At 27.6% G+C, this 22,813-nt stretch overlaps 1 protein-coding gene across 1 annotated transcript in view; it reads right to left on the bottom strand.

The window, feature by feature from the left end:
- The window catches only part of LOC112693620 (Down syndrome cell adhesion molecule-like protein Dscam2), a 113,761-nt gene that overhangs the window by 37,031 nt on the left and 53,917 nt on the right, over window positions 1–22,813 (bottom strand). The window contains exon 3 of the mRNA XM_025568770.1: window positions 8,851–9,040. Within this exon, the coding sequence (XP_025424555.1) occupies window positions 8,851–9,040 (190 nt within the window). The remainder of the gene's footprint in view (window positions 1–8,850; window positions 9,041–22,813) is intronic.

Genomic DNA, 22,813 nt, shown 5'->3' with positions numbered 1-22,813 from the left:
GAGATAAAAGAACTCTTACTTCCCAGTCAAAGATCATATGATCGACATGATATAATTGCAAGAGTGTTTCGGTTAAAAGTCAAAAAGACCATGAACTTATTGACAAAAGGTAAAATATTCGGAGAAGTGAGATGCTATATGTATTCAACAGAATACCAAACTGTAGAGAGGTTCAGGTAGTTGTAAGCTATAACTTATCGAATAGGTTATGATAATCATCATTATCTTAAAAACGAAATTAATATGTATAAAATATTATTTCAAAAATCTTAATTAATTTAAATTTCAATAGATTTAACAAAATTTAATCTTGGCAGGTTACATACATTTATATACTTAAACCCGGCAACGACGGGTAATTCAGCTAGTATATATATATATATATATAAAAGAAAGTCTGGTTAGTTACAGAATTTATAATTTAAGAACGGCTAGACCGATTTTTATGATCTCTGATTTGTTGGATTCGTCTCCATACAAGAATAAAAATAACTCTAATCTTGGCAAGAGTACAGACAATTATCTAGAATCTAGATAGTATCTTATTTAGATTCTAGATAAGAAAAAATTTTATCTGAGATAAGTAATTAAATAACTTAGTGTTATTTAACTATATAAGATAAAAGATGACAAAAAATCTATCTAGATAAGTCCCAACACTAATTATATACGCATATCATGACCTGTTATCGCATTTAATTTATTGCTTAAAATTGATTCTACACTTACTTGACCCATAGTAAAAAACTACTTTTACAGACATCTGTCTGGAAGAACTTCAAGCTGTTTATAGTTTAAAATAAGTAGAACCACTAAAATTATTTCCATTTAAACGTATTGCTATTGCCAGATTTTGTTGATTTTCAAGCGACCTCAATTCATTGTTTGTATCGCTATCTTATAATAGTGTATACCAGTGGTATCCATCCCGCGGCCCGCGAAGGTATTCTATGTGGCCCATTACAAATTTTCTTAAAATAAAAAAAAAAAATTTTAAATTATTTATTTATTATATTATTTTTATTTAAATGTATGAATTCGTTTAAATAATTATTCCGAAAAATACAATTATGTGTACTTCAGTTCATAATATTTTCAATAGACAATAAAAGATAAAAAAATAAGTCCAATATATAAGATTATTTTTGTACTTTTATACTTTGTGGCCCGTTTGAAGATAATTGTTTACCAAAGTGGCCCGCCAAAGGAAAAAGGTTGGGCATCATTGGTGTATACTTATACCGGCAATTATTACTTGGGCGTTTCGCTTCCCGTACCCTGCGATGCGGTAGATTTACAGCCTTACGTAAGAATCACAAAATTTGTATGATATTCGATTATCCACTAATAATCTTGTTCACTTAAATCTCGGATATTTAGTATTTAGTATTTAGTACTTTGGAAACAAACGATGTCCATGTTAAACATTACTTTCTAAATGGTCACTTGAAAAATCGGATAATTATTTCAGGTCGACTGCGCGCAAAGGTTGAGAATCGTTGTTATGCAAACAGTTCGTACACACTAAACTATGTCTACTACCACGTCGTTGAACGTTTTCCGCGGTTAACGACTACAGCGGTTTGTTCTGTTATTGCGCTACGACGATGTTGCTTTTCATTTTCATTTGTACACGTATATTTATATACATATATATGAATAGAACGATGAGTAGCGTTTCTCTTGAAAACTTTTAATATCGCGGCAGCTGCTGCACACCACTATACAGCATATATGGACACCGCAACAAGTCGTAAAGCGCACTGCGACTGCTCCACTGATGTTCATCACTAGTGAAATCTAAGACTTAAAAATATCGTAAAGTTTCATGAAATATACGTGGCACTACTGTGTATTATCATATTAATACGACAGTATAAAAATATGACGTCGAAACGGTCAGTGAACGGGTAGTTTTATCATTTAAATACTGAACATAGTTTTCATGTTATATATATATAACTATATATAGTTATATAATATAAATGGCGAGAACGTCAAAATATTTCTAAGCCGATATATGACAATAGTTAAGAAACGGCCGTCAAGAATATTAATTCAAAAAATTAACCTCCAATATGGCGGTTGTGATTGAAAACGTAATAATTTTGATAATTTAAAGCCAAAAACTATATATTTATCGATAAGCCAGGCGTTTTATCCAAAGGATACATAAAATCTTGAAATTCGTAGATACATGTTTTTATAATTTCACTCTATGTTAATAGTGAGAAATACAGTGGGTGGATTAAAAATAAGTGTTTCTCGGACGTAATGATTGCCTACGAAATTAAAGAGCCAACCAATCAAGCACTTGCGTTTGTACCCATTGTTTGTAATGTAATTAATTTCAATCTATATTTTTAAATAAGATTTTATGCCAAATATTTTAAGGGATATTATTATACTAGAAATAGTGGAACATTTTGTCGTGGAACTTATACTAATACTGTACACAAATTGACACATAATTATTTTGATACATTATCCATAATAAGGTGTATCTATTGGTTTCTTTTGAAGTACGCGTCACTTTTTTAGATTATGTTCTTAGACATAGGGTATTCGTTGGAATAATTGGCAGAAGTCGATCACGATTAGGAAAATTATTCAAGATTCCAAGAAAATAAAATAAAATTTCAAATAAATATTTATAATACAGACGCGAGAAAAGAATACAGTAAATACAACTTCAATACACAACCTATATCAACAGTCTTGAAGTAGAATTAAAATTGTTTTCAATTTACGAGAATATGAATATTATTATTAACTAAATGTTGATATTTGTACTATTTGTTTACATTTTTTTTTTTGTTGGATTTAATTAAGGGATAAATTATTATTGTGTGCCAAAAGTTTTTCGTAATGGTCGTATCATATTGCTAATGTGTACAATACGAATACAACAAATTACTCTCGGGACCCGTATCTTATACTAATTTCTTTGATTTAATTTAAATTTATTGCTATTAATAAATTCTGACTGTTTACTGTTATCATAATTCAGGACTCCTTAACAAAGGTTTTTGTTCGAGTTGTTCCAGATTTTACATTAGACATGGTTGCAGACCATTCCACCGGGAGATAGAGAATATTACCAGTAGGTCTTGATCTTTATTTTTTACAGGTAACATTAATTTGTTGGATGACATTTTGGGTTTTTACTGTTTCTGATTAAACACATCATTGATGATAAACATAAATTAAAATATACAACTTATTATTGCGGCATAGATTTGAGTAACGATTTTATTTAAAAAATATATCACATTACTTTGATGATCTATAAATAGTTTTTCTTAATATAAAGAAAAATTATAATTTGAAGAGTCTTTTTGGTCATAATTTTCTGGTGTTCGTCAGAAAAATTAATCTGACCCTGATTGCTTAAATACCTAAAATCTATTTTTCATCAACACTTCACCACACAACGATTTGCTCTCGTTTTTTGGCCCTTCGTATAGTAGGACATTATAGATATAACGTTACAGTTGGAACGTGTAATCAGAATTATTATTTACGTTGCGTGTATGGTCTTATAATATATTAGTATTAATTTGTGTACTACGTACAATATTCAAATGAATATTGCAACCGAACGTAATGTTAATGGTTTTATTTGAACGCAGAAGTCGTTGGAACGCGGATGGATATAAATTTATTTAGATAATGGTAACCGATACATGGTATTTTGTTTACATCGACTTTTGTGCATGTGGATAGGACTATAATAAGAATGGTTCCATGACCGAAGATATGCAAACACGTAAATTCGCTCGCATCCTCACATGCACAGTGGCGTACACAGAAGGGTTCAATGGTAGCAGGTGCTACTCCTGATTTTTTTGTGGTTGGATAGATCCCTTGCCTTAAAATATCTACATTATTATTCTATTACGTACAGAAATATTAAAAATAAATTATAGAATAATATAACCATTAGCCTATTAAGATTATATAAAGGTAACTGACTAAATACTAATGAGTATTTTGTCATCCATAATTATCACAGTCAATTGAAGATGTTTTCCAACAACACCAGTATAATATAAAATATTTTAATATATTAATTTTATTTATTTACAAAAGTTTATAACTGATTCCAGTGTGCATAAATATTATTAATAAATTAATTAAAATTTTTTAAATGGTGAATACACGTACACCTTTTATTTTAATATTCATGGTGGCAGGCCAAGCGAATGCTCAGTTAAATATAATTATTAAGCCTTACAGTTATAATAATTATATTTGTTTTTATATAAATTGTATTTGTAGTAAAAATGCATGTTATATACATTTAAATATAATTATATTTAATAATTAGCTAATATTTAACGAACCTAATTTCCTTTAAATTAATATTCAATATTTTAATAATAAGTTGATAAAGTTGAAGATTAAGTAAAAAAAAAAATGTAATTTCTCATTTGATTTGTTGTGAACATTGTAGTTATAATTATCATCAATATTATAAAAATTCTAAGTAAGGGGGTGTGGAGGTAAAGCTCCTTCCATGTATGTTTTTGAAAGTTATTTGATGGGTGGTATTTTTTCATTCAATATGTTACCCCTATTTATTTTTGAGTATGCGTCACTGCACGCACACACACACACACACACACACACACACACACACACACACACGTATATATACGTATTCGCACATGTGTGTAATATGCTACAATGACTCATGTCGGACTTAAGTCTTGAGAAGCTTGGTTACAAGTGGTAATCAGAAGCCAATTCAAAAAAGAAAAGTTGATTGACATAAGTCTTATTTATTTTATTCTTTCATACTTCATAACATGTTATAATGGAACAATAATAATGAGTTAAAAACAAATCAATGTCCAATGAACGATTTTATAATTTTATTCGACATACTTATAATTTGTTGAATCATACTATCCATTAATTGATGATAAAATATATTTTGAAATATATTGAGTATAATACATGATAAAATGTACTATTTGATGCTATTGATAGAATCTATGACCTGTATCTAAATTTTATCCCTTGCACCCTTCTTAAATCCGGCACCGATAATGATACTGGCACGTAGGAAATGTGGAACGTAATTATCAAGAGTTTTGCCACGATCGCGTAATCGGTTTCAAGTGCGCAGTATAATACGAATTCTCGTAAATGGATATAGATCTGATGTGTAAATATTGAAAGTTGTAAGGGAAGTGGTAGCTAGTGTAGAAAATATGGTTTACGGTAACCGGTAACTGCATTCAATAACGAAAAAAGGAAGATAGATAGATAGATAGATAGAGAGAGAGAGAGAGAGAGAGAGAGAGAGAGTGACAAAGAGAGTGACAGAGCGGAAAAAAGACAATGACAGGATTACACGCACCATAAAGATATTGTGTTGGGAGCACGATAGATTTTTTTTTTACTTATATTATACAATATAAGAAGACATGAGAAAAAAAAAATAAGCAATCAAAAGAAAATCGTGAATAGAGTTTAAATGGAAAACTATCGTTTTCCATTTAAAATCTATTCATTCTATGCTCTCACATAACCGCATAACACAGTCAAAATCTCCAGAAAATAAATTTCGAAACCGATACGTTTATTTCGTATGTTTACTTATAGAATACGTATTATTATATTATCGACGTTTCATTTATCAATATAATAATATGGCCCTATGGAATTCGGGATAAAAATATCAAAACGAAATTATTCCGACTGGAGCAGATGCAATTTTTGTTCATGCACAGTATTATAATTTTTTATTTATATTGTTGTTATTGTTGTAATCGATTCGATTTTTAATATTTTGCTTGAGTAAATGAAAAATACAGAGAATTTCAAAACGATATTCATTAACAATAATTATATTTCAGTAAGGTATGTAAGTGCTGAAAAAGTCATATTATATGTAAAATAATGTAAAAAACCATTTAATGAAGTTTTTATTTAAATGTTTCACTTGGTTTCATTATCGTATATAATATGGAGCTGTTTCTACATAAGTATGTACTACTTGTCCCAGAATTAATTGTTTATTGAATAATAATGTATTTTTATTCCAGCATTTGCTGTTATTGAATTTAATTTTCTGTACCGTACTAGAAGATTGTATAAATTAAAATTACTGCATGTCCTTCGATTTATTTCAAATAATTACTAATGTATTCGATGATTTTTAATCAGATTGAATCAACATAAATATTTGTATTAAGATTATTACTCGGGTGCTCGTGTATTATTATGATGCTAGAGCACAGGTTTTACATTTTGAATTTATCATTACCTATATTTCTACTTGACGAAACTTTTCTTAGAATATTTCAATACGTTCACATGTACGTGAGTAGTATATATTTGTGGTTTCTGAGTCCATTTTTTTTCTTTCAAAATTGTTTCAATAATAAATTATGTTATTAATTAGGAAAGTTTATTAAAAAAAAAAAAAAAAAATGAAAAGACTATTTTATTTTTTGTATACAAATATTTTATTTTCATAATGTTAACACAATTTTTACAATACATTTTTACAATATTATGTTTAGTATTTATACAAGTTTTATTACTTCTCTGCTAAGAGGTATATATTCTATAATACGATCGTGAATTAAAATGCACTTCAGTGGTGAATAAGGGGGGGGGTGCCTAGTGGGCTACGCTTCCCTCCCCGAAATGTTTTAAAAACCTTAAAAATTATTTTAAATGTATATTATACTCGTATTTTAATGATGCTTTATGCTTATTTAGAATTTGCGTCCAATGTCAAATCGTTTTGGAACATTCTGTAAATGAAATATAGATAATTACCTACTGTGTCTTGATAGTAATTCTTAGATAGCAGTGGTAATTTAACTCCGTCCATATGAGCCCCTCTCGAAAATATTTTCTATATACACCACTGTTAAAATCCTAACCCTCTATATTCTTTAAAGCTTCATTTTCTATACTAACGTCAACAGTGGAATCTGTACCTGTTTACAATTATCTATCACAACGATTGGTGCTTAAGTCTCCAAATCAACTGAACTTAATATCGGTTTGCTTTCTTCTTTTCCATAATATGATTATTGAAATAATGTATACATATTATAATACTGCATATTTTTTTTAGTAAAATCTATATTTAAATTATCAAACGGATAAATAACATAGTTCAAAATAACTTTTATGTTAGTTAATTTATAATGATTAAAAATACTTGGATCTTTTATAATATTGTTTTTTCGATATTTTTGCAAAACTATTATAACAAATCGTGGGTTTTCTAATTTTGATGCAGTTTTTTAATTCTAAACTATGTTCTTAGATTTACCGAGTTCAGGATCTTCATAAGTTTCATCCGATTTGAACGGAATAAATAAACTTTTTCCTTTTTCTAACATTTTCAATAATTTTAGTCGTTCAGAATCATCTACACTTATGTGTGAAGTTTTCCAAATTACTTTATTGAGAGTGACAGTTAACCTACTAACTTATAATTGACAACTAAACTGTAGTTGTAGTTGCGTTTTCGTTCTTACTGAGTAAAGAAGTTAAATCAGTATTAATTCTTGTTAAATATATATATATAATAATTCGATTCAAGAATTTACCAATATTTTTTTAAAATCTTCAAAAAAAACCTAACCAATACTTTAATGGTATAAAAACACTAAATTTTCCTGCTTCATTTACAATACTCTTATTGTTTAAATCCCAACTAGCATTTTAATAGCAATGATAAATGTTTAACGTAAATGTCAAATATGGTTATTTGATTTGGTATTGCTGTATAAACATTAAAAAGAAGAGGTGATAAGACTGAGCCCTGTGACAAACCATTTTGTATCAATTTTTTTTAATAATATATAAATATATTATATAATTATATATAATATGTATATTTTATGTATCTTATCTTTGGGGTTTGTCGGCCATTAAGACCATCCCGTTACACATCCAATCTTCCAATTCTCCGGCCCTCTATTTCTCAAGTCCTATATATAAATATATATACTATAATATAATTTAATATATTTATATTATATAATTTCATAGATATTGTATATAATTACATAGATATTATATAAATCCATAGATATTATATAATCCATAGATTCTATATAATTCCATATAATGTATACAATCTATGGATTATTAATGTGTATGAAATTATACACAGTCTATTGATTACGAAAACCACGTTTTTTTATAATTGGTTTGCAAGAGAATCGAAAAAACAATATTATAAAAGACCCAAGTATTTTTGATCATTGTAAATTAACTAACATACAAGTTATTATGAACTCTATCATTTATCCATATGATAATTTAAATATAGATTTTACTAAAAAAAATCATGCAGTATTATATATTATGTATATATTATATTATGGAAAAGAAGAAAGCAATCCGATATTAAGTTCAGTTGATTTCGTGACTCAAGCGCCAATCGTTTTAATAGACAATTCTAAACAGAATGATGCAGGTACAGCTTCGACTGTTGACGTTAGTATAGAAATTGAAGCTTAAGAGAATATAGAGGGTGTAAGTGCATATTGTATTTTAATTCACGATCGTATTATAGGATATGTACCTCTTAGCAGAGAAGTAAAAAACTTGTACAAATGCTAAATATAATATTGTAAAAATTGTGTTTACATAATGAAAATAAAATATTGGTGTACAAAAAATAAAATAGTCTTTTCAATTTTTTTTAATAAACTTTCCTAATTAACTAAATAACTTTTTATTGGAACAACTTTGAGAGAAACAAAAAATGGACTCAGAAACTACAAATATATACTACTTACGTGTATAATTGTATTTTTTACCACAGTTTGGTTCATTCTTGTAATGGTATAATTTAATGTAAAGTACCTAAGTCTTTGTATGTCCATTACAATACGGTCGTTGTGATGCAACCAAGTGACATTGGGTTGAGGATTTCCTTGTCCTTGGCAATTTATCAATGTACCCGTAGTATTAGAGAAATAAATTAGGCTTGGTGGTTCTGCTATGAAGCTAGGTGGCTCCATTGGACTCATTTGCCAAATTGCCAACATCATATCTGAAACAGTTGAAAAATATTCAATGAAATTTAATGACTATATTAAGATGTCACATTTGTAATATATGTTTACGTATGCAGGTTACACTAATTAACTGGCTCCTGTCTTAATAATATTCCGTTTATTTAAGCTTATTATGTATTTATGTAAATCATTAATGTATATTTTTTATTTCTTTAGTTAAATATACAGCCGTGAGATATTTTACAAAATTATAAATTGGTGATAAATTATAATGTACACAGAGAAAAAATAATATTTCGTAATAAAAATAATAAGGTGAATATAAAGAGAAAAATAAAATAATATAAAAATAATATAGTATACAAAGTAAAAAAAGTATAAAAAGTTACTTTGTTAACAAGGAAAATAATATTATAAATAATCATAAACAAAGGTGTTGCCAGCATCTATTAAGCGGTTAGCTGGGGAATTAAAAATATAATTTTTATTAGAAGATCTAGGATAAAATTAATTCTAAAGCGTATTAAGGATACGATTTCTAGGAAATCAATATTATCCAGTATTAATTGATGAAAAAATGTAGAGAGTAAAAATATACGGTGGTTTTTTAGTAGTAAAATGTTGAGGAAATTTAAAATATCTCTGTAAGAAGTATGTGAAGGTGTATAGATATTGAACTCAAATAAAATGAAGCGGAAAATATTGTTCTGAACAGATTTTAACATAGTAATTTGTTTAGTTGTATTATTAGTCCAGATGATATGGCAATATTTTAAATTGGAGCGGACAAATGAGTAATAAAAGATTTTTCAAGTATTAAGGTCGGTAAAAGAACTTCACTAACGTTAAATTAATCCTAGGTTACGCATAGGTTTATTTTTAATCGTTTCTGTGTGTAAGGTGAAATTTAATTTGGAATAAAAAATTATACCTAAATCTATAAAATAATGGACAAATCCGATTTTAGTATTAAAAATAGAATAAAAAAAAATAATTGGAATTTTTATTAGATTATAATGCATAAATTTATATCTGTTAATATTTAAATTAAGGTTATTTATATACACCATGGTAATAACTTATTAATATCGGATTATAAATTAATTGCATCTTTTTTGTTGTTTATAATTTTTATTAGTTTAATTGTGAGATTATTATAGATAGATCAACAAAGTATAACCATACCGATTGTTAGTTAAAAAAGAGGATCAAAAAATAGATAATTTTGATGAAATTAAGTGCAATAAAAGTTTTGGAGTAATAGATAACAAAGAAATAGTATGATAGTTATTGATGATGTATCGAATTTTTATAATATAAGATAAATAAGAGGCATTTTCCAGAAAGTTGGAAAATTTTCTTCATTGAAGTATATATTAAGCCAGTCCCACACGACTCGTGTGCTCGCTGATTATTAGTCAATAATGACTCTTTTTCAAACAAAAATTCCAATGTGTTTTCATTGGAGCACTCTATTTCGATGAAATTTTAGTAATACAATTCACAAGTAGGTATATACATTTAAACAGTTAAAATTTTTTTTTTAAAAAAATTAAATAATAATAATAATTAATTATTGACGCCAATTGCCAAGTGCACGATTCCTGTGGGAATGACGTGCGACTACTAGTATACTGCTGTTAAAATAATGATATTAACAATAAACAATAGTCTATTTTGGGGGAAAATCTAAGATTAAATTTTATATCAGTACGAGACACTCGTGTTTTATCCGACACCGACGGGAAACCGCGAGTGACTCGACGAGTAAAAATAATCGTCGTGCTTTACGATTAAATACTTCACACACGACTCGCAAAGTAGTACGATTGATGAATATTCGCCGATTACACGAGTCGTGTGGAACCGGCTTTAAAGAAATAAATTAAATATGACATAATAGTAAATAGTAAATATACAATTAAAGAGAAACGAAACTGATATATCAACGGGACCAATATTTAAGCTACAGATCTATTAAGACTTGAGATTATGTTAAATATCGTTAGGTATTCGATTTTATTCATGATCATTTTCAGAAAAATTTGGTGAATTATCTTGTCACGTACAATAACTTACAGTGTTACTTATGTATAAATAATTTTATCGTAGGCTGACTGATAGTACATGGGTATTTCCTGTTAAAAACAAAAACCTGTATAGGGAAAACTTATTTAGAATTTTGGGTAAAATTAACTAATTTATTTGTGATGATTTCATTTGAAAAAGGTCAATAATGAAATAATATGAAACAGTGGCGTATCCAGGCAAAGCACAGAATTTCCGTTCTCTTCCTTTCAATGGACTACAGAACAATTTTGAAATGGTTGTTTAATTGATTAAATATTATTCTTAATAGATATAGTTTTAAAACTAAATAAATAGGTACTTATATAATTGTTAGACAACTGATGTTGTCGAATGTCAGAGGCCATTATGACATAAGCGCTGGTTTATGTGCATTAAAATCATCTAATTTAATCGGTAATGAAAAAGCTGATATTCGTATGAAAGCCTTAAAATCTGCATCTTTGTTTCCTAATATTGAGTGCTTTCTAAAAATATATATTATACACGTCACAACAGCGACTTTGCAATGATCTTTCAGTTCATTGAAACGAATATAAACTTATTTAAAATCAACAATGAATTAGAATAATGGATGATCAATATTTCGTATTAATAAAGATTTAGCTATAATTTTAGAAGATGTATTGGATATGCAAAAAAAAAAAAAACATAAAAGAAAAATTAAATTAAATTTAGATCTAATTCAATTAGTTTAATAATTATTATGTATTAACAAAAGTATTTTATTTAAATAAAAAGTAATTAAAAGTTATAGTAGCTTAATAAATCATTTATAATTAAATTAATATAATATAAATAATATAGCCCCTCCTTTAGAAAAATTCTGGATCCACCGCTGGAAACAAATAATAAAGTTTAATTTATTATTATTCTGAGGGGACAATATACTCGTAAATTAATAAGTCGATTTTGTTTTTGTTGTTCGTAAAATTTAAAATAATTACAGTTTGTCATATATAAACGATGACACCTGGTATTTAATTCTTATTAATTAAACACCAACCAGTTATGATACATACACATATTAAACAATCACTCTGCGTGCATTTCAAATGTTATTAGAATTCTCTTGTGCACTCTTATTAAACGCAGAAAACTGTTCTCGACGTTAAGTATACATATTAGTTTGAATGTCCAGCTTTGAACGAATTTTAATTACAGTTATGGTAAAGCAGGTAGGGAAGGACAAGTCTTTGAATTATTCTCCTCCCCAATCGAGTTCACAATCCTATCAATCTTTTTTCGCTCTTATTCTGTAGGTTCTTTATTCTCTACTCTATTGGTGTACTTAATTTAATATTTACAGTAATATATGTTTTTGTTTTCTTGTAATATTTTTTTTCTTTATTACAAATTATGCTTTTAGTTTTAAATTTGAAAGTAGGTAATATAGATTTCTGGTTTATTTAATTCACTGAAAATATTTTTGAAAAACTTCTTATTTCCCATAATTTGATCTATTTTTTTCATATTTTTATGGAAATCGAAAAACAGTAATTAATATGCATGTGAATCACTAATATTAATAATATTAAAATGTTTGTACAATGAATGTTATTATAAAATATTTCAATGGAATAGTACCGTGAAATTATATTATAATATATTTCTGTAAAAAATATAAATATTAACAAAAATTAATGAAAAAAAAAAAAAAATGCGTAGTTACTAATTTTTAGAATACTATATTTTAAATAATTAAAAAATATTATTGGTTATTTCAATTTTATATTTATTATAAATATTTATGAATTAATTAATTGATGGATAATACATTATACTTATTGAGTATCTTTTGTTAGGTTAGGATAGGACAATATTTAATATTGAGTCAACAATTTTTTTTAATCTTTCAATTACGTTAGAAAAACTACTAAGAAAAATGAAAAATGATTTTCTAGGTAATCATCTGTGAGCATTTTCTGGTCTAAAAAGCTGATGCATAAGACTTTTAATCCATATTTATTACTCGAAAAAATGCAAAAACAAACTGAAGAAAAAAAAATAATTTTGGTGACGCAATACATATTTTTGTGGTTATTTTATACAAGCGTAACACTTCTTCGTTTTAAGCTAAATCGGATCAAATATCGATTACAATATAGTTCGACAGGGGGGGGGGGGTGCATTATATGATGTCAATAGTTTATCATGATGCACGTAATATAAATTGACATATCACCGTTTTAAAACGTTTAACTTGGCATTTTAACAAATTAAATACGTTGTGGTGTGTTATCTCTACTTTTCATTCAGACCATTATCGTTAAATATTTTGGTTCAATAATTATCTAATTCAGGGCTTATTCTAAGGATTTTTGTCAACTACGCATTTTGTTTAAATTAGCTAAGAACTATGATCTAAAATTATAATATAAAATTATAGTTCAAAATAGTAACATTTTTAGCTTCAGGTGGAATAATTTAAAATTTAATTTATCAAATAGAAATAAAATAATAAAAATTCGTATTTAAAATATTTTATTTTAATTAATTAACTTTTTATTTTTTTTTTTTTTTGATTTAATATTGAATAAAATAACAACTCTTTAGAACGTTCTTTTTTTAATTTTTATTTCAGTTTGTTCTTTTTTGGGTTTTTTTTTTTTTTTGTTGATTCTATAAAAATTCCAATAAACTATTCTTGCTCTTTTGCTCTAGACATTCATTTTGGTTTAACCATATCTGTATTGCTTGTCTTGGGTCCCAATTTTGAAGTGTGGGCATGTTAAAATGAATAAAAAGATATTCATTTTACGTTTCTACGAGTAAATTTCGACGATTTATTGATTTAAGAATATTGCTCTTACTTATTAATCGTTCAACGTTAGCGCTGTGAGATTTGGCAGCTACAACACGAGCAAGTAAAATAGTTATATTTTTAAACTCGTTGGACCTAGATAAATATTGTACTAATATAGGCAATGGAATTTGTCATATCTCTTCTAATTTATCATGTTCCATTAAATCAGTATACTCTATATTTAGATCAGCTAAATCTAAATCATTATCCATAATGTCAAATGCATTTTTAATGTTTGCATTAGAATCAAAGTTAGCAATAGGTTTAATAGTACTAACAAAATATTCATAAATATCTATACGCTCTTGCAAAAAATTAGCCAATATTTCTAATATTTCATGACATATAGCACTCACAGATCTATTTTCGGTAATATAAAAATTATGTCTAAATTTTTGTTTTTCTTGAAAATCGATTAATTTTATATCTTTTAGAGTTTTTCCGTCAATACTTTTAAGTTCATCTTCTAGTACATCTACCCAACCACTAACCAAATTAATTAAATTTAATGATTTAAGCTTGTTTACAACTGACTCAGTATGTTTTACAAGATCTAAAACCGTTATTTTATCACTTTGAATAGTTTTTTGATATCGACTATAAACAACCAACACATTTGCCAAAAATGCTAATAAATAAATAGTGTCCTTATTAGTTAATAATAATAAAAATCCTTTAGACTCTTTATCTTTAGAATTTTACATAAACACAACTAGAGCTTTCCATGAAATTAATATTGCGTTAACTAGACTAAAAGAAAATTCTGACCATCGCACTTGAAAAATTTTGGTATCTTTATTAGTTGTAAATTATTTTCCTGAGACAGTTGTTGAAGTTCTCTAGTTCGAAGAGCTGAGTTGTGGAAAAAAGCAGAAATTCCCGATAACTTGTTTACGATATGAGAAACTACTACAGTAGAACTTACATCTTTCCAAGCAAGATTTGACCGATGAACAGCACACCAAATCTTAACTAATGGTACATAATTTTTATTTTTATTATTTCTCCGTTTCTCTTCAACCAATTTCCATAAACCTCCTTTTCTACCAATATTCACTACAGCACCATCAGTAACAATTGATGATATATTTTTAAAAATATATTCAGTAACATCATGACCTACGGTATTAATACAAGCTGTTTCAATAGCATCCAAAATTCCCTCAACGCCTCTTTGTTCAACTTGCCCTGCACCTAAAAAATATTGTTCTTCGATTCCTTTTAATGACACTGTTTTAAGTATTATATAAATTTTATCTATTTGTGAACGATCCACTGATCCATTGCAACGCAATGACATTGATATTGTTTCCGAAATCAATTTATCTGAAAATGTTTTTTTATAACTTTTTACAATACACTGAAGGAACTCTTTATGTGACGCTGGAGTCAAATATTAGAAATCATACGTATTATTTTCATTTAATTCATTAAAAGTAAAGTTAGAAGCCATTTGAATAGTTATAACTCTCATAGGAAATATATATGCACTCAGAGTCAATTTCTTTGCATCTCCGTATGTATGTATCATTAGAGAACCAATTTTATTACTAAGTTTTTCATTAGTTTTCAAAATAGCACGACCCAGTTGAGTAGATTGTTGAACAATAGAATTAGGCAACGTAGATAGACGTAGCATTTTTGTTCTGATTGTATGATACGGTTTTGTTAAATGGTTATCAATTACTTCTTGTCTAAATAAAGCACCGTGATCTTGGGTTATTTTTGGTATTTTGTGACTTAATTGTATGTTTTTTTACGATATCAGGATATTTATTACAAGCAATACATTTAATATAATGTTTTCCGTGACGGTGCATATGCTGAAACGTTTCAGAATTATTAACTATGGTAGGAACACTTGGAATTATTGTTTTAATAACACTAGCAGTACTAGTTGTGGTGATTTTGGAAGTAATTGAGACATTTAGGTTGATTGTGGTAGTAGTTGTGACATTTATATTGATTGTGGTAGCTGTGGTATTTGTATTAACTATATTGCTATTTGTAGTTTTTGGTGGGCACGAAGGGTTTACTGATGTCAGGGGCGTATTTAGGGGGAGGGGTGATATGGGTGTTAGAACACCTCCCATTGACCTTATGATATGGTATTTCACCAAATTGTAAACATACTTTGATCATTTGAATAAATGTTATATACAACTTGTAGGTTTTACATATGCTGTCTTAATGTAATCATTTTTATTTATATAAATACATGGAATTTATTTATGTAATATGGTGGTGAGGGCAGAAGCTCTACTTACCATAAATCTATTAAATTTTAAAACACCCCCGTTAAATGAATCCTGGATATGCCACTGACTGATGCTAACCATTTGGTTAATGAGTTATTAATATTAATATTTCGTTTATATACAGCCTAAGAAAAAAAAGGTATTACTAATACGAATACCTCGACAAATTTAAACCTGTACTGGCCATATTGACTAATTGGCATCTACTTAATATTATTCACATTTTTCATTAGAGCACACACCTACTACGGTGCATTGTAAATTATGACAACTAAACGACAAAATATTGATTTGGACAAAACATCAATCTGTTGAATTCAAATCAGCGTCACACACTCTCACCTAGCAAGTATCGTAGTTATAGACGTTCCGAACAAACGATTTACGACGTGTAAAATTTAGCATGTATTTTGATTAATAGATGTATTTTGCATCGTAGTAATAATGAGTGAATAAGGCATCTACTAGGTTGTTCGACATGCTAGTGGGAATCTGTGACAGAGCCATCAATTAAAATTATTAAAAAGTATAATAAAACTAATATATTTTACAAAAAGAAAAACGGAAAATGTCGTCTATAGCCCCGGTATTTTAATTTTTATTTACTTACGACTTACTGAAAAACGCGTAACTGCCGACTTCTGTTAATAAGTATGTTCAATTTTCATTTCACGTTTGTCATCGAGCGAAAAATAAATGATAATAACACATCATAACGAATAATATACTATTATTATAGTGAGGTATGAGAACTCTTATCAAAATCAATAAGAATTATTTATACATAGAGTCATAGAAAGGGTATAGAGTACAACGGAATACGACGGCGACCAGTTGAGTGTCGTTTTTCTCATCGGCGTTCAATCGGTTATTACTTATGGCTTTTACCAATGATTTCTAATAATAAACATAGTGGAAATATTTAATATTAAAAGTATGTAAGAGATTACTATTTGTCTTATCTGGTTATTATAATAACAATATTTTACAAAAATGAACTACGCAAAAATTGATTATTGATTATCAAGTGCGCGTCTAGCTTTTCCAAATACACAAATTAAGCTCAAATGCGCTTTAGAATAAGCCCTGATCTGATTATCATAATGTAGGTATGTATTTAATTATTTTATATTTTATGTAATAAACATTAATATGTTGCTCAAACATATAATTTCAAATATTGACGATTCCTTAGAACAGTGTCGCAATATGGCTATAAATATAAGCAGGGAACTTTAGAGAATCAAGTTAAGAGCTCGCCTAACTAGTTATATCTACTAATTGACTTATGGAGGGACGCAGGGGGACGGAGTATCCCTACTAATTTTCAAAAATTTTAGCGTCCCCCTACTAATATTACGTTATCATTATAACGCTTAACAAGTCTTGGGAACGCTATTTTTCTTTAAAGTAAACAGAGTCCTCCTTCTTTAATTTTGCCAAGTCGAACAATCTGCCTATATCATAGGTATTCTAATAGATAACTCCAGCGACGGAAATAGTACCGAATAATTACGTTACTATATAGGTTTGTTCTTCAATTGATTTAAGTATGCGTATCTTTAAAATAATGAACATGAATACTTGCTACCATAAAGATATACAGTTTGATTCACATCAAAAGGAGAATATTCGTGTTTTATTGCTATTATTATTGTTATTCATATATATCAGTTTATCAATGACGTTTTTTTTCTTGGAGTACTGTCAATGTAGTTTAATTAATTTTTGATTCTGATTGATGCGAGTGATGAGTTTATTTTAATATATTTTTTTTTTTGTCATAACACATATTTCGATCAGAAAGATTACTTCAATGAATTATTTTTTCGTTTCTGATTATATCTTTTGAATATTTGGTGCATTCGGGAGGTAATAATTTGTTTTTTTAAATATTTGAGAGAAACTGACGAAAATTACTACTCAATTCTTGTAAAATGCAATGTGTCTAGTGGTTTTCATATTTTCTGACTCAATTTTTTTTAATTTTAATTTGAATCGTTTTCAATTCGATGACGCGTTATTATAAACTCAAATTAAAAAAAAAAAAAAACATTTGGGTGACGAAACAAAAGTCTCAATTGAGGACTAGTTCTCAATCGAATTTTTTTATTATTACAAAATTAAAACCTTAAAGAAAAAAAAACGTATCTAAGCATGTTCAATTATATGAAATAAATTTAAAAGTAATTCAAATGTTTAACTGAAAACCATTAAATTATTTAAAATTGTATCCATTATCAATCAACATATTTGTAATATTTATTCTATATTTTTTTTTACTGAAAACTATAGGTATAAATTATAACTTATAATAATCATTTTAATAAGTTATAAATAGAAAAAACAATTTTATTTAAAGTGTTGAGGATTTTGATAAATAATTTCGTAAATCTAAAATAAATAAAAGTATATTTGTTCTTGTTAATATTTGATTAGAATTCCGGGAAAAATGTACAGCATTATCGTTCACAATTAAAGTGGATAATTTTTCAACCACGGATGTTGACTGATAATGTCGAGGTGTATAATCAAACATTGTAATAATTTTTGTCAATAATAACACAATATTATCTACAGAAAATAAATGTTTATGTTTTAATAAAATAATACATTTGAAATTAAATTATATAATAAACGGCATACAATTATATGAAAAAAAAAAATATTAATTTAAGGTTTACAATAAGACAAAGAAAATATCTAAATTCTAATGATATGCAGTAGCAAATTAAGGATGCAAAAATATTCATACAAATGTTTGTAATAGTTATGAACATAGGAAACTATTTTTTCTTTGTTTTCTTGTTATAACTTTGAAATACATAAATACGTTTGTCCAGATGCTGCGATTATAAATTCATTTTTACATTTTATAGTTATCTGATATTATTTCAAACAGCTTATTGCAGCGTACATGGTATAAAATATATACGTTTTTTATGGTATTCATAATTCTAGTTTTTAATGAACAATGATAAAATATTATATGGGTTATTTAAGAACACTTAGATGTTAACTATTGATGTATATTTTGGAAATATTATCAATTATTTATTACATAAATTGTTTATTCGATATCAATATTCTAGTATTATATCAGTTGGATATCAGTTTTCACCGTAGTAAAGGTTTGTGCTAAGAAGTTGAAAAATAATACAGTACCAATAATGATAACTATATTTTTATTAACAAATTTTTAAATAAGTGCTTGTAAGCAACAGCAATACTAAATTAATATTGAAATGTGTGATAATCGTTCGGTGAATCTTTTACTGAAGCGTGAGCATCGGTCTTATACACGTGTACCTATCAACACCAGAGACGATGCGTATTATTCCTATACTTTCGTTGAAATTGAATAATGTTTATTTGAGGTGCAACGAAAAACAGTTCTAGACAATAACGAAACCGCCCGGCGGAACCACAGCAATTAGTATTTTTTTACGATAAGTTAACATTGTGATGTAAAAAGTAAAATTCGTAAACTAAATTTGAATTTGTTTTACGGTGTCAGTATACCAGTGAAAGGCATAAGTTGCAGAAGAACCCGACATTTCGAGATTTCTAATCGAATTTACGGGACACCTGCGCCTCTTATACACGTATTACTCGTGATTTGCTTTGTGGAACTCAAATAACAAGAACGGACTTTGAGACACATGCACGCCGGATCATGTTAATTCCATTTTGTCCCTTTGCGCACTGTGCACGCCCGTTCATTTGTGTGAAATCTCATCAGTATTCATGTCGATGGACCGGTAGTGTATAGTGGTGATTGATAGCGAACGAGTGGATGACGGATAGAGACCGAGGGTTTTCTACGCCTATAAGAACCATTACTACGCAATCTGAATTTCCTTTGCCGACATTGTTAGCTTTCCTCTTGTTAATAGGGTTCGAAAAATGAGATGAATAATAATCTTATTCGTTCCACACCGTATGTCCCGTTATCGCTGCTGCTTCTACTGTAGTTGTTATTTTATTTTATTTTTTTTTTTTTATTTTTTTATTATTATTATTTATACATAATGAGAAAAAACAAAATAATCTCGAGCTTTTCGACCGTTGTCATCACCGTAGTCGCTTTGTCTAGTATTTTCATTTATTATAGACAAAAACGAAAAAAAAAAATTAAAACAGTACCTCATCGCATATAATAATACACCCAGAGAGTATTCGGTACGTGGATTCTTCCAGTGGTCTTTTGTTTTCCTCTTTTGTGCGTATATATTTTAATAATTAAAATAACAACAAAAGTGGCGTCTTTTTGTTCGATCTCCAACCCTCTTCCTTGAACTCAATAGTACACTGTGACCATTAATATAGTATTTGATCCGAAAATAATACGTGTAGTGTTATAAGCTTGAATTCGTCAAGACGCAGTAATTATTCTGTAAAAATATTTAGTTTTAATGTTGTCTGAAGATCTGGTGTTGATTATTTATATATTTGTAAATACTGGTATTTATTTTTTTGTATTAATTATTTATTTACTTTTCAGTACACGAAAATATTGCAACAGTATATTGTCGTTGTTTATTTATTATAAAAGTATTTATATGAACATAATATATTACCTCACGATTTTCAATGGTACATTAAATAATATAATAGTTATTCGCTAAAAATGTCCATTCGGTTTTTACAAAATATTAAACGCAGATATGTCTTATCCTCATACTCGATTGATGAGGTAATTATTGTTCGAAGGAGTACGCATGTAAAGTTATATCGAAACGGGACGTGTGTTATAATGATGTATGATGTGTGCATCGTGCGCATTGGTTACAAACCTTAACTATGGAGAGTTATATGAGTTATTTTTTTATACATTTTAAGTTTTTACAGTTATTTAGCATTTATATGCTAAGATCTAAGATACTATATAATTACGATCTCTACACGGATATACCGATATACTTATAAATGTTGAAAAAACTTTTGTTAACACTTAGGTAAATATTTTTTTACTATCAGAAGTACTCTTGCATGAAGATTAATATAATTATGACGGGTGCATTAAAATATAGAATACACATCAGGTGTTATGCAATTATAATATCAAGACGAAGTCGAATTAATGTTCAAAAAACATTTTGACGATTGTTTAAAAGTAGATTAAATGTATAAATGTATAGGTATATTCATATGTGTCTATATTTGTATATATTTTTTATATGCAGTTAAATAACATTTACAATCTGTATATTTTTACACAATAAGCAAATTTGCTGAAACACTATAAGAGTATAACAAAAATAACAATCATAGTCACGCGAGAAGGGAAGCCATCCAGTGATAGAACCCTAATTTATTTATATAGCTTTTTATGGTATAGTTTATAATGTAATTGCGCGAGGGTTCGATTGAAAGTCACCGAGTGACATATTATTAAAATTTTTCAACATTACATATAAAATATTTTAATTATTTTTTATAGGCCTAGCAAAAATGTGTAGTAAAATTAATTAGCCCTTCTGTGTAAGTTTGCACATTATTATAAAAATAATGTTATTTTTTCCTCTGTTATATAATACCTAAAATTGCATTTTAAACAGAATACCTCGCAAAATGTTGATTTATTTAATATTAAAGTTTATATACAATAATTTTAATTTATATCGTCAGAATTATTAACTATACAAATATAGTTGATTAACTTGTTTTTTTTTTTATTACACGACACAATAATGATTATAGGTGTTTTAGGATATTTTTTATGATTTTATGTTTTTAAACTAATTTCATACTTTCATTAACATACATTTAATATGCCACTTTATACATGTTTTATCAACGATTATTATGTTGATAAAAATGATTTGAAATCAACATTTTTTTGCGTGAATACAATTATATTGAGCAAAAATTGTTTCAATTATATTTTTTTAAAAATCAAATTAAATATTAGTTAACCAAGTAAAAATAAAATTAATTTATGTTTTCTATGACTGCAGATACGTAAAATAAAAATTCGGAATACTTCACAACTCATTTAGCAGATTGACGTTTACAACTTTCAAATTATCACTGAATTATGCGTATTTATTGTATATATACACAGAGTGTGTGTATGTGTGAGAAAGGAGAGAGAAAGAGAGATATTAGAATACTATAAAACATTATTAATCGTACTTAATTGGTATGGAACAAGCATTTTCATTTAAACGGTTTTGCGATTTACTAATTGACGAATATATACGCAAGTCTGAAAAATTAATAAAAAATGTCTTCCTGCACCATCTACAGTGCGTAACTGTAAAACGCGTTCGATTACAATTTTAAAAGTGGAAATATGATAAAACAATATCTCCTTTATGTGTGTATTTGTCAACTATATATGCATAGAATAATAATATGTGTGTACAGTATTACGTGTGTTCTTGTTTTGAAATGTTAATGAAGTACTCGAGTGGGGGACGACAACATTATCGTCCTGTCACACCATATAATATACGTATATATATTTTCGAATACGGCTCGACAACATGACATAAGAGGGCAAGGATAATTATTTTATTCGGTCACTAATCACTTTCGTCGAAATTCACATATTGTTATACCCTTCCTTGTCCATCATTAATAATGTAACATCATACACACATTCACACACACACACACACACACACACACACACACACACACACACACAC

The sequence above is a fragment of the Sipha flava genome, unplaced genomic scaffold (genome assembly GCF_003268045.1).
Source record: "Sipha flava isolate LNK unplaced genomic scaffold, YSA_version1 89_pilon_pilon, whole genome shotgun sequence".
Classification (NCBI taxonomy): Eukaryota; Metazoa; Arthropoda; class Insecta; order Hemiptera; family Aphididae; genus Sipha; species Sipha flava.
This window is presented reverse-complemented; position numbering and strand designations above follow the sequence as displayed.